Source organism: Trachemys scripta, chromosome 11, assembly GCF_013100865.1.
Source record: "Trachemys scripta elegans isolate TJP31775 chromosome 11, CAS_Tse_1.0, whole genome shotgun sequence".
Classification (NCBI taxonomy): Eukaryota; Metazoa; Chordata; order Testudines; family Emydidae; genus Trachemys; species Trachemys scripta.
Genome location: NC_048308.1, coordinates 12,483,370 through 12,500,733, shown reverse-complemented (window position 1 = coordinate 12,500,733; position 17,364 = coordinate 12,483,370). Strand labels below are relative to the sequence as shown.

Sequence of the window (17,364 nt, the reverse complement as noted above, 5' to 3'; positions counted from 1 at the left end):
TGGACTGCTCAAGACCTGAATGCTTGTATAGGAGGAACTCTTCAAGTTGCCTTCTTAAATACCTTCATGTTGTTTCAAATCTGATACTCCTTGATGAAACATAGGAGTCTTGTCTTATAACAGGCTTATTCAAAGTGATACAAGCTACGAAAGGAAAGGGAGATCTTGGAAGACTGTTGCTGTTTTCATAATGTAATAAAATACTGTAATGATGAATAATAATTAATAATAAATAGTGTGTAATAAGCATGTTATAAAAACAAATTTTATATTTCCAAGATCACTGCTTTTATAATTTATACTCAGGTAAAGGAGAAAATCCCTGGATATATTCATTTTTAGGAGGGGGTTCGCGAGACTTGACATTTTAGTGAAAGGGGTTCACAGGTTGTTAAAGTTTGGGAACCACTGGTCTCGAGCAAATGGACAGCAAAAGTGACTATAGAAGTGTGGCATTAAAGCATTTAAGTGGCCTCTAATCTAGTGTCTCAGGTTGCGTGTGCAATCGAGGTACACAAAATGAGTGCACACTTTTGAAAATTTGAGTGCAAATCTTTATAATGGGCTGAGCTAAAACCCTAGATCTAATTTCTCAATCAGCCTTCCCCTGAACGCATGAGTGTTTGAAATCTAGATCAGGGTCTAAGTTTGTGACTTGAGCCTTACATAAGGTGTTTTTTGGGGAAGGAGAAGGGGGAAGTATATCTTCTGTGAACGATTTGGCTTTATGTCCATACAGAAAGAAAGTCTCTCTTTTATTCTCTGTGTTTAGACAGTCAGTCTGACATTGACTATATTTATGTCTGGCACATACATTTATTGGCATGTTGACATCTCTCTTTTTATTCTGCCTGCACTAGGGCTACTCCATCAGTCTGCAATCATTATAACAGAACATGTGAATGCTTTAATTTATAGAAGGGGGAAGGGAGATCACAATCACTTTTTTTCCCTGAAAGTGGGACCACATCTTACAGGATTATCTGATTTCTCATCTCTACACATTTCTTGGCAGAGATTCACTCCAAGCAAATCTCAAGCTATCCATTGAAAATCAATCCATTTTTAATGGGAACAGCATGATTTCATAAGCAGACTCTTCCAGCCCGAGATTTAAAGGCATTATGCAGCCAAAGTCCTGTAATGATTAACACCTGTTGCGTTGGTCATACTCCCTCAACTACACACCAGTGAAAGCTGCTTACTGGCCTGCTAGGTTTCTCTGCAATTTAATTAAAATAATTAAGGAGGCACAAAACAGCAGATAATGGGCATACATGATAGTTGTCTGTCTAATAATTTGGTCATTAATACCCACTTACAGCCTGCCCCTGAATTCCTTGCAAACCCATTTGGGGTGTGCATGCAAAAGTAGTAAGAGTCAGGCTTTTGGCATTCTATCCAAGTGACTGCATTGATCCAGATACTCCATTTATTTAGGCCTGGATTCAGCACAGGACTTGCGTGTATGTTGAACTTCAAGCACACGAGTGGTCCTATTGATTGCAGTGTTTAAATGCTTGGCTGGCTCAGGGAGTTCACTGTGGTGCACAGGGTGCTGGCCCCTCTGCACCATTTAGGTCCTGCAATGGGCTGATGCGGGAGATGTAGACAGAGCAAGTGCAAACAAGATGCCTCTTGCACCCCATGCAGACTGCAAATGCGGACTATGCAATGGTGCTGAATAGGCTGGTGTAGAGATGGCTTTGTAGTGGGACGGAAGAGCCCGCAGGAACCACCACAGCTATGTGAATCTAGTGGCCCAGTCCCCCTCCTCACACATAAGGGATGTAGAGAGCATTCTGCTGCCCTTCTATCCAAAAGGCTGGAATAGCCGCCAGGAGCCCCAGGTTCAGGGGAGTGTGAATTCTACCCCCCCCCACCCCACTGAGTCCCCTGCACCAAGCCAGACCACTTGGGGTTTGCGTGTGAAGAGGTGACTTCCACTTAAAGGAGATCTGCTTCACCAAGGAACTGATCTAAAGTCCACCGAAGACAGTGGAAAGTCTCCCGTTGACATCCGTGGGCTTTGGATCAGGCCCTGAAGCCTTGGGGCTGCACATGACTTGGAAAGGTTAAACAATGTGCAGTGCAGGTGTTTACATCCGCTAAATTAATTTAAACACAACGGTGAATATAAAGCAGCTACTTCCGTATCGGATTTCTCGATCCCATCAAGAGCGCTGTACTGAATCACAAATCTCAGACTCCAGTTAATAAAGGTAAATAATGACAGTCAGGTCTTATTATTTTATGGGGCTAGAGTTAAATATTTGACCAATAATGAAAACATGATTCAGCACCCCTATTTCTTTAATGTGTCTTTTTAAGTCTTGCTTTCTTTGTTAGAACAGAGGGACTTTATTTGGATTATTATTTTTTTTAAGCGATCAGCCTCTCTGTGTTGAACCACGTTTTTATTTTATTTAATTTATTTATTTATTACTGGATTACTGGAGCACCTCGGATCTGCAGCCTTGGACCCCATTGTGTGAGGTGCTGTCCAAACCCAGCTCAAAAAGACGGTCTCTGCCCCAGAGATCGTACTGTCTAAATTATAATCAACTCAACAACAAACATAGGTTTGCTTTGCCAAAGGTGCCTAAGGGAATTACAGCCAATGGGTATTGGGCACCTGCCTCCCGTGGGTACTTTTGAAAGTCCCAGCCTTCAGCGCTCTACATAAGTTCCTCTATTTAAGCTGGGCTTTATTTCCATTCACAGAAATCAAGTTTTGTACAGAGGGATGTAATTATAGAAGGTGCAGGGATGCATTGCAACGTATCTTTCATTCATTGCTGGCAGGTTAATCAGAACAACAGGAGTCCGACATAGAGAAAGGATGGGGGAATTATACATTGATCAGCTAGCTGCAGGCAGAAAATGGAAGATACCAGCTGGCAAAGATAGGCCCAGGTGGAAATGCCCAACTCTGACTAGTACAATTAATTACCTTTCTCTACCTGACCTGCTAGTGGCAAGATTCAGCGTAATTCATTCAGTTGAGAAAGGCCAGCAAGAAAATAAAAATGGGTGTATTCAAGTGTGTGACAGAGTGCTGAGAAGCAGCTGCTGAACTCTCCGTTGTAAATCCAATAAATCCCTGTAGCTGGGTAGTTACCCCGCTCTGGTGAGAAAAGGCTGGGCTGATTGGGGAAGCAGCCATAGCTGGGGCCACGCCCCAATCAGGCCACACCTGGCCCTGTTATAAGGGCTCAGGGAGGAGCTGGGTTAGTCTCTCTTGAGCTGTGGAGAGAAAAGGAACTGGCTGCTTGGGAGTGGAGTGGGTCTGGTCTGGGGCCTTGCCAAAGGCCAAAGCAAGTACTGGGGTTGCAGAGGTGCAGCTCGGGATTAGGCAGAGGCAGCTGGTCTGACTGCCTTGCCAATGATGAGTGGCCTTTACAGACTGCAGTTTGCCCCAGTCAGCTTTGCCCATTATCTGGTGGGTGCAGCTGAGAAGGGGAGCCACTTGCATTTCCCCAATCCAGCCTCCGGATTGGTCCTCAGCTTCGGTTACAGCTCGCTGCTCTAAACTATGCCTGTGTTGCAAATGGTCCCAAGTCAGCTACCTGCTATGTTCAGAATGAGAGCTGAATGCAGAGTAGTATTAGCCTGTTTGAGTGTGCTTGTTGCATACACATAACAGTGATCTGATTTCAGCTAAATGGGTAAAGGGGCATAATTTGGGGGACAGTTTGAATTGTGGCTCTGGCCTTTGCTCACAGCAGGAAGCCGCAAGATAGTGGGGTGTGAAGCATGTTCTTTGAATTCCCAGCATTCAGTAACCATGCACACTCAGTTCTTTATGCTGTCCTTCATACAGAAGTTTAAAGCATTTACCACTGGATGAAATATTTCAACTTTGTTCATGCACATATCTGCTTGCCAGACAAGTGACATAGGACTGGAGTAGCCAGAGGTTCATGGTGGTTCAAATTGAAATGTTTGCCAGTAGCATTGAGGATGTGGGAGTGAGGCTGGTGGCTCTTGAGAGCAGCACTTCAGGCCAGGATCCATAAGAGGACAAGTTGCTGAGTGGTGCCATTCATCAAGCAGGAGACCATGTGTTAGATTCTTACCTTAGTTACAGCAGTGTAAATCCGGAGTCTGATTTAGGAATCTGACAGTTGCGGGCCTTCCTGTATGATGCAGTAGTGCTTAGGGAAAACTTGCTGAGCTTCTTTATGAAATGCAAAGGGGGGCAGTTCAACAGCCAAGTTAAACAAGACACAGTTAGGGATCCGCTTACTTCTCCTCTCCAGCTCAGAGCTCCCGTGTGCGGATTTGAACTCAAAAAGATGCATCATGCCAGCTGTAATTGTTGTTTCTAATAGCCCATTAGAAGAGAGGAAACCATTTTGAATGTGGCTGATTTTTATAGAGCTCATGTTTTTGTGTATCTCATGATCCTATTTCCAACTTGGCTTTTATACCCGGGAAATGTTTGGGCTCAGATATTACTTGTGTAGGGAACAATTGTGTGTTCAGATGGGAGGGACCAGATGATGTATAGGATCTTTGGAGAACAATGTTGCTTGTCAGAGGTAGCTCTTTTCTTACAGAGCATGTTTTTTTCTCTGAGGGTGGCCCTCTTAAGCAACCCTGACCGTTTTACTGGGCTGAGGGGGTCTCCCTGGTGTTAATTCACCTCAAAGAGCAGGTCTGAGTCTCCAAAATACTTTGCAGGTGGTTCCTTGAATTCATGATGCAGCAGGGCCTAAAGATGGGTTGGAGGGGAGCAGGTTCTGGTGGCGCACAAATTAACGTAGCTCACCACAGAAAAGAAATCTGGTTTCAATCTCTACACGCCAAAGCTAGGGAGGAGACATGTCAGCCCTCCAGCATCTGAGCTTTTATTGCTTTAGCACAAGTGCTTCTTCATGAATCCCGGGGGAGTCGGCAGGTGCGTGCTGCTGCCCACAGCTGTGGAACCTGTATACACACACGCAGACTTTCAGGATGTGCCTTGTCAGGTTGCACAGCAGTGGCAGGCTCGCTCTCACACACACACACACACACACACCTCTCCCTACTGCTGCTGCTACCACTCATGTACTCCGTGCTGACTCCTGGCTCCCTTTGGGGAATAAGAGAATCTGCGTCCCGGGCAGGGGAAGAAGAGATGAGCAAAGCAATGTGTTCATTTCATGGCTATCCCCTGAGAAAAGTAAAGCTGGTGGTCTCAAAGGGAAGCAGGGAGGCTGGTGCCAATCCATAATCAGCCCAAGGAGATTCAACGCAAATGGTCCCCTCCCTTGGGCATTGAGACGCTCTTTGGAGTAAGATATTGCGCTGTAAAGGGGCCCTGCCTGCTGCAAATATCTCCTGCTGATAGACCTCCCCAGTTCTGGGGAAATTGCCAGGCCTCGTTATAAAAAATGGGCCCGAACAGGAAAATTTGGATCTGAATTTTGAAAACTCCGAGTCTGACGATATTTGAGTCCAAGTGTTTTGTGTTAACACAAGGGCCAGCACTGACCCACTGGTGTTCAGATCCAGGGGTTTGATTCAGTCTAGTCTTTTCAGTTTCCCCTCATGTGAATGTCTCTGCAGGGCCTTTAATGAGTTCTTTCACTCCTATCTGGACTCCTATCCTCCTTCTGCTGTATCGCTTTTGAGATGGGGTACTCAGAACTGAACCCAGTACAGTGTAGTCTAGTGAATGAGGTGTTCAACTGGGAGCCTCGAGCCTGATTGATAGTGTTCCTAGCTCTGCCAGTGACTGGCTGTGGACCATGGACGAACCACTTAGGACCCGATTCAATGCCCATTACCATTGAACTCAACAGGCTCCCAGTGACTTCACTGGGCATTGCGTTGGGCCCTTAGTCTCTCAGTTACTCATGTGCTTACGTGCTTTCAGGATGAGGCCCCGTGTTTGTAAAATTGAAGGCTGGACATGTGTTTGATACTCATTTCCATAATAAAATGTTTTTGTTTTGTTTTTTAAAGGGAGAGAGACAGGAAACACACTGATTAGATGAATCAGAGGTTAAATAAGCCAATTTATCAACAATCTTGTAGCTACACTATTGAAGTTCAGGCTGAGAGTCTGGTGTAAAGTTATTAGCATACAATCAGTTATCCGGGCAGCTCTCATGTGCCTCCTATTTTCTATAAAACTCTTGTTTCCCACTCTCATGGCTTTCTGTGTTTCAGGATCGGTTTATACTAGAAACCTTGCCGATAAAGCAGTGTTGCTTAGGGGTATGAATTTTTTTGCACTGTTTTTATACCAGCAAAAGCTCTAGTGTAGTCACCATTATATTGGCATAAAAGTACTTTGTGTGTGTAGCTTATTTCGCTCAGGGAACCAGCATAAACCATACTGCCAAAAGAACTTTTTTTTCCCCCTGGTATAAACTGAGATTACACTAGGATAGTTTGCAAGTATAGCTAGAGTGGCAAACCTTTTCTGGTGTGGATAGGCCTTCACTCCCAATCCTGCCTGGAAGTTGAAAGTCAGAAGGCAAAGGAGTTAAAAGTAAACCTAATTTTTTTTATTTTTTTATTTTTTTTTGCACCGGAGCACATAATTTGCATAAAACTAAGGCCAGATTCCGCCCCCTTTGCTATCTTACCTTAGGGTGTGCTGTCCATCACCATTGTTTCTTGGCATTTCTCACCTTGAGTTGCACCTTATTCTTCGAGTAATTGCACTGAAATCAATGAGATTTCCCGGTGAGAGGAGCAGAATACTGGTGTAATATTGTAAAGCCAGTGCCGGGGTATTACTTTTGAAAAGGTCTGGAAGCAAATAACACTTAAGCTTTTCAGGTTTCTGGATGCAATTATCTTGGTCAGAAAGCTGTGCGGAAGCTGTAGTGCGGGGGCAACTTGCTTATCGAGTTTCTTAGAGAAGTTTAAAGAAGTGTTGGTTGTCAGAGCAAAGCCTAGCTAGGCAGCGCATTAACAGGGAAATGCAGACATGGGGTTGCTATCAGGAAGCAGGAGACATTACTGAACTAGAGGGGCTCACACTTTGTTGCTTCCATAGGCCAAACGCATTGCAGGCACCAGGGGTTCCTTGCATTCCTCCATTCCCCCCCACAAGTTCCCCGTGTGCCACCCTTCTAAGTCTCTCTATTTCAGGGACATCCCCCGCCCCCGCAATCCCCTCCTCCTCTCCATGCCCAGGGCTCTGTATTCCCCACCCTCTCATCCAACATATGCCAGGGATTCTGTGTATTCCATGTCATCCTCCCGCACACCATTGTCTCCTGTTCTCCCCCCCATCCCATGTTTCCCCTCTTCCAGTTTCCTGATTTTTCCCTAAAATCGGTAGGGTTCCACCTACTGATGCCTAGAACATTCTCTGCAATGTTGGCATTGGTCTGATGGGGCATTAAAAAGTTACCGTGTTACAAACAGAGAAATGTCATCAAGTTGAGCATAAGACCGTACCTCACTAAGCCAACAAAACGCAGGAAAACAAACATAAGAACAAAAGAACGGCCATACTGGGTCAGGCCAATGGTCCATCTAGCCCAGTATCCTGTCTTCTAACAGTGGCCAAAGCCAGATGCTTTAGAGTGAATGAACAGAACAAGGCAAATATCGAATAATCTATTCCCTTTCATCCAGTCCCAGCTTCTGTCAGTCAGAGGCTTAGGGGACACCCAGAGCATGGGCTTGCATTCCTGACCATATTGGCTAATAGCCATTGATGGCCCTATCCTCCATGAACTCATCTAATTCTTTTTTGAACCCAGTTATACTTTTAGCCTTCACAACATCTCCTGGCACCGAATTCAACAGGTTGTCTGTGCATTGTGTGAAGAAGTATTTCCTTACATTTGTGTTCAACTGGCTGTCTATTAATTTCATTGGCCAACCCCGGGTTCTTGTCAGGTGAAGGATAAATAACACTTCCCTATTCACTTGCTCCACACCATTCACAATTTTATAAACCTCTACCATATCCTGCCTTAGTTGTCTCTTTTCCAAGATGAACAGTCCCAGTCTGTTTAATCTCTCCTCATATGGAAGTTATTCCATACACCTACTCATTTTTGTTGTCCTTTTCTGTACTACCACTTAGCCAGTTGTTCTCCATTTTGTAGTTGTGCATTTGATTTTGTTTCCTAGGCGTAATACTTTGCACTTGTCTTTATTTAATTTAATCTTATTAATTTCATTGATCTAGGACATTTTGAATTCTAATCCTGTCCTCCAAAGTGCTTGCATCCCTCCCAGCTTGGTGTCAGCTGCAAATTTTATTAGCATCCTCTCCGCTCCATTATCGAATCCATTAATGAAAATGTTGAATAGTACTGGACACCAGACTGATCACTGCAGTACCCCACTAGATACATTTTCCCAATCTGACAATGATCCATTGATAACTATTCTTTGAGTACGATCTTTCATCCAGTTATGTACCCATCTTATGATAGCTTCATCTAGACCACATTTCCCTAATTTACTTATGAGAATGTCATGTGGGTGAAGTCCCTGGAGTCAGTCCGTTCAGATCAGTAAGACTTCACTGGCATGACAAGCTACGTAAGTGCTGACAAAGTATAAGGATTTTCTCTGGCCTTGTTGGTATGCCCCACCGAGGATAAAGCCAGGCTGTCAGCTCCCTCTGAGAGGGAGGCTTTCCTGCTTGTTTGGCTACACTGACCCCTGGCTGGAAGGAAAATGATGTCCAAGAGGTGACAGGTGGTGAAGGAGAAGAGCAGCAGTTGCTGGTGCTGAGAGAGAGCCCCTGTCTTTAAGGCCCTCCTGTTCTTCTGGAAGGGATGTGCCCAAGGATTGAAGATGGTGAGCATCCCAAATGAGTCCCTTTGCTTACCATCAATGAAAGGAATCACGGGTGTAGCCGCTCATCCTCCTCCTGCCCCTACAATGTGCTGGAAGCTGCTCTTCTATTAATAATCACATTGCGTTAGCAAGCCCTCCACCCAGTCGGGCACCCTGCTTCAGCATTCATGTTTTCCCCTTATTTAATAACCCCGTTGCACAAGCAAAGTCAATCAACTGGTGCAGCCAGAGATGGTGCAGCCGGAGATAGCATAGCAGGATCTGAAGCATCACAGAAGGAGAGGAGCCAGCAGCTACGGTGAATGTGCAGCGGAGGCTAAGGAAGCAAATCCAATAAATGATCGCTCCTTCGTCCTTACTGTGATATAAATGTATATTAGAGCCGGGTGAAAGATTCTTCAGGGAAGATTTTGTCATTTGTTTTGGTTTACACCCTGTTGGAATCATGTTATGAAATTTCCAAATTTTTGATGGCATAATCTATAAAGTAGCTTTAACAATATAACTAGCATAGAGAGACCCCTTTTGCCAGAAAATTGGCACTTATGAGTGATGGAACAGGGCCTGCCCCCGGCTTCCGAAAGTCTCACATGCTAGTGAATGGGGATACTGGATTAAGCACAAGGGGTGTTGAATTGTAGTCTCTATGCATCCATGGCACTTACCTGGTTTGCATTACTGCAGTATCTGAGCATCTTACAATCTTTAATATGTTTATACTCACAACTAGGGAGACCAGATCGCAAGAGTAAAATAGCAGGACCCAAGTGGAGCCATAGGGGAGGGGGACGCACAGCCCGAGGAAGCTGCGAGGGGGGCGTACAGCATAGGCGCCAACTTTCTCCAGTGCCAGTGGGGGCTCGTGCCCCCTCCGCCCCTGGCCCTGCCCTGACTCCACCATTTCCCCACCCCTGCCCCCGCCCCCTCCCTGCCCTTATTGGATCCCTTCCCCAAATCCCCACCCCGGCCCCGCCTCTTCCCCCAGCGCACCGCGTTCCCCCCCTCCCTGCCCCACAAAACAGCTATTTCACGGTGCAAGTGCTGGGAGGGAGGAGAAGAAGGATGTGGTGGCGCACTCATGGAGGAGGTGGAGGTGAGATGGAGCAGGGGAACGGGGCGGGGAGCTGCCGGTGGGTGCTCAGCACCCACCAATTTTTCTCCCTGGGTGCTCCAGCCCCGGAGCACCCACGGAGTCAGTGCCTATGGCATACAGCCCCTTCTGCAGCCCCCACCACAAGCCACGGGATGGGCTTATGGCCCCAGCTCCAGCCCCCTGGCAGAAGCCACAGGGCAGAGGCTGCCAATTAGTGGGGGAGGGTGGAAGCTCCCTCCCAAGAGTTTCTATACAGGTGTGGAAGCTCCCAGGTGAAGCTCTTAATTACAGCACGGCATGAGTGTGAAATGTAAGTTCTGCAGAGGAGAGGTGCCCCTGGGGCAGGGAGTCAGTGTTTTGTTTACAAACAGAGGCAGAGTGATTAAGATAAGAAAGGGCTGGTGATTAAATTAAAGATATGGAAGTTTAGCCTGTAAAAGAGGTTTCAGAGTAGCAGCCCTGTTAGTCTGTATCCGCAAAAAGAACATTCATTTGAACATAAGCTTTCTACAAGAGGAATCCCTCTGTGGAGGGGAGAGAGGGAGGAGCGGTTGTTTTAGAGAGAACTCAGGAAAAAATACAGCATAGCACAGACCCTAGGTTACATTCAGAAAAGGGAGAGATTTGGGGGCGTAGGTGAAAAGAAGGGGTCAAACCCTGGGCGGGGCTAGCAGTTTATAGAGAAGTTCCCACTCTACCTGTGGTACATTCAGATGAGAGGAAGTATCAGGGGGTAGCCGTGTTAGTCTGTATCTACAAAAACAACAAGGAGTCTGGTGGCATCTTTAAGGTGCCACCAGACTCCTTGTTGTTTTTGTCAGATGAGAGGAGAGCACTTAACCGCCAAGTGTGGCAGGTTCTGCCCCAGGTTGAGTTGTACAGCAATGGCTGCTGGGCAATTTTACATTTAAACTGCAAACCATTTTGTTTTGTCATTTTTTGTTCAGAGTTTGAGAAAAGGTAGGAATGAGAAAGTGTCATCTAAGTATCAAATGTGTTTATGCCTCAGTTTCTTAGGGTTTCAGCTGCATTCAGGACAATTCCAGAACAAAGAACAGAAACTGCATCCACAGAGTCTGTAAAGTCGACAATTATTGTCATGATTTGCATTATTCACTATCTGTGTGCTCAGCACTGTTGAGAATATGCCAGAAAATCCAGTCCCTGAGCCAGTGCATATAAGATGTGTAACTGGGTAAGATGGCTCAGATATTTAAGTATGAAGTGTATAGTTATTGACCACACATGTTATCACATGTTCACTGTGATGTTTATATCTATGAGTGGAGGCACTGATGGCAATAAAGGTTTAGTTGATTAAGGACTAGAAGATTTGACCCTCCAACTCTCTTTCAAGAAGAAGAGCTGCCCAGAGCTCCTGGGCCTGTTTATTTTCTTTTCCTGCCTGTAGTGTCCCTGAGATACCTCAGACGTCTGTTTTTTTCCTCAACTTTAAAATATAGAATTTTCTTAGTGTTTGGTTTTAAATATTCTCCTGTGAGAACTGCAACTCAATCGCCGTAGTTTTGTGTTTAAAAGCCTTCTGGCCAGTAACTAGCCTTTAAACAGAAGTAAAAGCAGTGTTGCCAACTCTCATGATTTTGTCATGAGTCTCTTGATGATGATCGTTTTCCCTAAAGCCCCAGCCCCTGGAGTCAAGTGGATAAATGATGATTTCAGCCTTCATTCTTAAAGAAAAATGAGATTTCTCGTCCTCATGGCTGTGGAGAAAGCTTCAGAATGTGACCCCAGTGCACCTTAAAGGCTCAAAAAGCAGAAGGTAAATAAAAAGAACCCCAAATCTGTTATTTTTACATAATTTCACGATTTTAAAGCCAATCTCATGATTTTTGGTGAGCCTGACTCAGGATTTTTGCACATTTGGGGTTGGCAATACTGTGAAAGTGTCAGTTTCCCTCCTGTTTAAGGTCAGTTTCTAGTCTATTATTTGTAGTGAGGTAACGCCTCTAGAGCCCCAGGCAGGTGCAGTATAAACTCATGGGGCCTTGCCCTCGTAGGATGTTTCCAAAGTTAAATGGTCTATTCCAAGCTTGATGAACTGCAAAAAAGTGATAGAAAGTCATCTAGATTTTTCTACAATTGTTTCAATTGTATTCAAGAGTTAGTGACAAAGAATGTACATTAAATGTTTCAACCTAACCAGTGTTCCTTAAGTGACTTGATGCAAGATGAGAACATGTTAGTATTAGAGTTGAGTGGATCTGATATTTATTAACTCCTCTTTTTTTACATAGGAATTAGATACAATTCTCCTGTCAGCTAATTTCTAAGCCATCCTCAAAAAAAACCCCTAGAGTTTTCAGGAGTCTAAGGAGCTGGAATAACGGTTAAAGTTGCCCCACACACACACCAAAATCTGAAATGGCGTGCCTGGCAGGGCCCCGGCTCCAGCCCACGACTTTCTAGTTCCAGCCCCGGCCGCGCTGCTGGCTGAGCCCAGCTGAAAGTCACCTCCCCCTCAGCAGGGTGGGTGAGTGTGGCAGGAGGAGGGGGGCAGGGTGTGGGGGAGTGTCTGTGAGGTCTGTGGGGGTGGGTGGTACTGGGCTGTAATGGGGTGGAGGATGCTGGGCAGTGGGGGAGGTTGGTGTGTTTTGGGGTGGTAGGCAGTAGGGAGCCTGTGGGGGGCGCTGGGCAGTGGGGGAGATCTGTGTGTGTCAGGACACTGGGCAGAGGGGGTCTGTGTGGGGCACTGTGTAGTTGTGGTGGGGGGGCTGTGGGGAAGGGCACTGGGTTGCGGGGGAGGGGGAGATCTGTGTGTGTTGGGGAACTAGGGAGTGTGGAGTTGTGTGGGGGGTTCTGGGCAGTTCTGGTGGTTTCAGGGCACTGTGCATTTGTGGGGAGGTTTGTGGGGGGGCACTGGGCATAGCAGGTCTGGGGGCTGTTGGTGGGGGAGCTGTATGGGCCCGCCCCCAACAAGAAGGGCCACGCTGGCAGCACAGGGCCAGGTGGACCAATGTGCATCTGGCCGTGCCATGCATGCCCCATTGCCCCTGGCTGCCCCGCCCGCCGCTTGCCTCCTCACCTGAGGGCTGGAGCAGGGGACAGGGTCTGGTCGGCGCTTATCTGGGGTGGCTCCCAGGAAGAAGCCAGCAGGTCCCATTGGCTCCTAGGGTCAGGGGCGGCCAGGCGCCAAATATCGTGACAAATTGCGGTCGGGACGTGGGACAAACAGCTAAATATTGGGACAGTCCTGATTTTATCGGGATGTCTGGTCACCTACTCAGAACACCCCTGTGAGGTAGGGGAGGGCTGTTATCTCCATTTTACAGCTGGGGATCTGATGCACAGAGAGACCAAGGCCCACATCCTCAAATGTGTATAGGCACTGAACTTCCAGTGATTTCAACAGCAACTAGGTGTCTAAATACCCTTGCGGATTTGGGCCTACGTGCCTCAACCATGTACCCCTGATTGAGAACCACTCGACTTACGTTCCCTGAGAGAGCACAGTGTGTGTTCCTCCTCCCTACGGGCTGCAGCAATTCTCAGAGCAAACCGGCTGCTGTCTCTCCATGCTGGCAGGCTTCTGAGAAAGGTGGCGATCAAGTACATGGCATTTTAAAAAAAGGGGGGAAAGCATCATAGTTTCATGCTACATATCCCACAATTACCATATGCAAAATGTTACTAATAGGTTGATTACTGGGATTCTAGAATAAAGACATCAGTGACCAGGAATACTGCAAAATCTCATCAGGTAGTTGGGAATCCTATAGCAATGTCTATCTTCTAGTCCTGTTTTACAGTTTGTTTCTTAATTGTGTGCTTGTGTTTTAAAACATATTGTTAAATAGCTTGTTAGATGATAATGAGTTGTAATGCTCTTGAATAATGGAAGGCGTAAGCATTTGCCATTCATTTGCTTTCAGGATCCACTTTTGTAATGTTGATTCGATGAGACCTGGTGTATTTGAATTTGAAAAATAGGGAGTTTTGTGATTCTCAGCAGACGCAGCCTTTAGCAAATCACTTTCTTATTATGTTTCTCTATCACTGTCATCCCAGTTGCAAGGTTTGATCAGCATTCTCCTTCATCTAAAGATCCGTTTGTGCCCTGTGGCCCTTCTCTTATTGTCATTTCTTATTTAAGTAATTACTTAAACGCCTGATGCTGCTCCCATTAGGCCAAACTTTCACAAAGTAATGTACTAATGCATTAGTCCTAGCAGAGATGATGTGAACTTCCTTGGAGTGGTTTGGGTGAAGTTCAGTAAGTAATCAGAATGCCTCAGCAGTTTCATATTTGCCGATAAGATTTGTCCTTTTGTAGGTAACCAGGAGCCCTGTTTACCTAACTTAGCTCTCAGCACAGATCAACCTAGTCTACACTAAAGAGTTTTACACTGATGCTGCTATCATCAGTTCACCGGTGGGGGCGTGACTGTAAATAAGGTTCTCATGGCCAGACACATTTTTTATCCCCATGTTAATTAACCCTCTGTTCTGCATTGTAGAGGGGAGGGGAGAAAAGGAGCAAAGAGCCTGCCCCAATGTATCACAAAGGCAGGAAGTACAGCCTGGAAGGCTACACAAACCCCCTCATAAATGCAATTGGGCGGTGGATCTGGAAGGTTGGGAGGGCAGAGCCAGACAGCAAGAGGGAGCTGCCTCTTCCCTTCCAGAGCCTTTCACCACCTCATGTAGCTACACACCACAGTGTAGGTGCAGCCTGCTTTTCACTGCAGCGTGTAGCTACATGTACCCTACATGCCGCTGCAAGTGTAGACGAGGGCTAAAAGGAGTGTATAAGAGAAATCAGCCCTCCCAGCTTTCTCTACATACTCCTTTTACTTGAAATCTACCTCAGTGATCTTCAGGTCCCCTGCTTTGTTTTAGGGTATGTCTACACTGCAAATAACCCAAGTTAGGAACACACCTTTTAAAATAGCAGTGGAGAAACAGCAACTCAGCTTTTAACTCAGGTTAGCAGCTTGCGTTCAACCCCAGTCTCCTCTATAGTCTTATATTCAAGAGGCTAACCTTAAAGGAGTTAAAAGGTGAGTTGTGATGTCTTCACTGCTATTTTAACCTGAGTTAGCTAACCCGAGGTAAGAACATATCTTTTATTTGCAGTGTAGACATACCCTTACATGTTCCTGTTAGTGCCTTCCCCAATCATGCTCATTTTGCGCACTTACTAAATGTCATTTCAGTGCAAGCTACACTATTGTGTTAACACTCAACATTTAGCCTTCTGTCCCTAAGGAACTGATCCTGAAGTCTGTGTTCAACCAAACATCATATTGGCTTCAGTGGGAGTTTTATCTGCATATGGGCTGGCCACTTAGGCTTCAAATGCTGCAAAGTGCTAAGCAAATCTGAGGCCTAGTCTTCACTTACCGGCTGGTCCGGCGGCACGCCATCGATGTTCTGGGATCGATCCCGGAAGTGCTCACAGTCGGCGCCGGTACTCCAGCTCGCCGAGAGGAGTACGCGGCGTCGACGGGGGGAGACTTCCGGCCGCGTCTGGACCGCGGTAAGTCCGGAGTAAGGTACTTCGAATTCAGCTACGTTATTAACGTAGCTGAATTTGCGTACCTTAGTCCGAAGTCCGGACTAAGTGTGGACCAGCCCTGAGTGATGTTGAGCATTCACTATTCTTATTGAATAGTGCATCTGATGAAGTGGGCATTCACCCACGAAAGCTTATTCTCCAATACATCTGTTAGTCTTAAAGGTGCCACAGGACTCTTTGTTGTTTATTCTTATTGAGTTTACCTTGCAGGATCAAACTGCAGGGTCCATCCAGATTGTGTTCTAATATAAGCACAAGGGAGAAGTTAAACATCTTAGTTATAGGATTTTTGAGGAACTGATCAAATTACCACATCAGAAGTATCTTGCAAGTCTAGAAAAATCAAGTTAATCGGAATGCATAGCAGATGACATAAATTCAGCAGATGAATTAGAAAGTTCCTTATTTCCTCGGTGTCTGTAATCTGACAGGACTCTAGGTTAACTATAAAAAATTCACCATGGAAAATCCAAAGAGTAACAATGAAGATGGAATTTCGAATGATACCAAAATACTCACAATGTCAGACAAGATTAGGTTTGCTTCATCTGGTACCACCACATTTGAACTATATGGTAAAGTACTTTTATTGTTTAATTAAATTGATTTATAAGTATTTAGGCTGATCTATGAAGAAAATAGCTGATCTATTTGCGTTACATATGCAATGCCTTTTTACTGTGACTTTTGCTCCTAAATGTATCTCAACATTAATCAAGAGATGTATCTGGGACACATCTCTTCCAGCCAAAAATGCTGAGGACATAGTCTCCAGCAAATACTAATAATTTTTTCTTCTGGTGGTTTTTAAATAACCTAAATACATTTCCATTGTGTAAAATTTCAATGTCTAAAATATTTCAGATATTCAAATCACCAAAAGCTAACCAAAAATGTAAATTTATGAATTGCAGGTGAATATAAAAAACACTGTTGCTGACTCAAAACAATTCTATTGTAATATTAATGAAGATGATGCTCCTTTTAATCATTATGACTCAGCATCATACACTTCGCTAAACTCAATTAAGGGCACCTGACATTGGCCACTGTCAGAAGACAGGTTACTGGGCTAGATGGACCTTTGGTTTGACCCACTATGGCTGTTCTTATGTTCTAAGTTTGCCTGGACTTACAGCCTGTACAATCCTAGCACTCACTGCATGAAACTCCTGTTTAACTAAGAGTTTGTAAATTGCTCTCAGGATCACGTGCTTCTGGATCTTTTAGTGTGTGCAGATGGGGACGGAATAGCTGTTTTGAAGAACAATTCTTCAAAAGTTCGGTGTGGTGTTTTTTAATACTGTAGCTTCTAAAATTAAAGCCCTTTCACAGGACTTCCTCCCCTTTTAGTACCAACCGAGTTCTCCTACTGTAACTCTGTGGACAGTGCCTTCTATTACAGGAATCTTCCTGACCTTATGTTCTTATGTTGTCAGAGCCTTGCCCCCGCCACAGTGAATGGTTTTTGCAGTGGGGAAAGGCTCTGGCAGGGGGAGGCGGTGGAGAAAGACTCCAGGAGCTCCCCCCTGCCAGACCCTTTTCCTGCTACTTCCCCGGTGCCAGAGCTTTTCACTGTTGCATGTAGCTACACACTGTAGTGTGCACACAGCTTGCTTTTCCCAGCAGCTACATGCCCCTGCAAGTGTAGATAAGGCACGTGTTTCAAGAATGGTACAAATACTTTATTTGCACAGAATTGGCCAAAGAAATGTGTGTGCTGTAAATGAACAGAGGATGTCACAGGGAACACGATTTGAAAGGAAATTTGTCTTGTTTCTGCTGGACTTTAGAACCGCAAAGCAAGAAGAAGCCTTCTGCATGCTGTGTTTGGACTGCACTGGCAATCTACTTAATGACGCTAACTCTAGCTCTGGGACTATTGGCGATAAAAGGTAATTACCCCAAGGATACAGTAAATAACCATTTACTGTAGCCTTGAAATCCAAAGATGCTTGTAATGATTAGC

The 17,364-nt window shown here is 45.4% G+C and overlaps 1 protein-coding gene across 2 annotated transcripts in view; it reads left to right on the top strand.

Moving 5' to 3' along the window:
* The window catches only part of MARCO (macrophage receptor with collagenous structure), a 57,019-nt gene that overhangs the window by 19,271 nt on the left and 20,384 nt on the right, over nucleotides 1-17,364 (top strand). Inside the window, exons 1-2 of one of the 2 annotated variants that reach the window (XM_034785040.1) lie at nucleotides 15,864-15,970; nucleotides 17,189-17,290. In XM_034785040.1, coding sequence (XP_034640931.1) covers nucleotides 15,916-15,970; nucleotides 17,189-17,290 — 157 coding nt within the window. In that variant the 5' untranslated portion in view covers nucleotides 15,864-15,915. Of the gene's footprint in view, nucleotides 1-15,863; nucleotides 15,971-17,188; nucleotides 17,291-17,364 lie in introns of those variants that run through there. The other variant, XM_034785041.1, reaches the window with a different exon arrangement.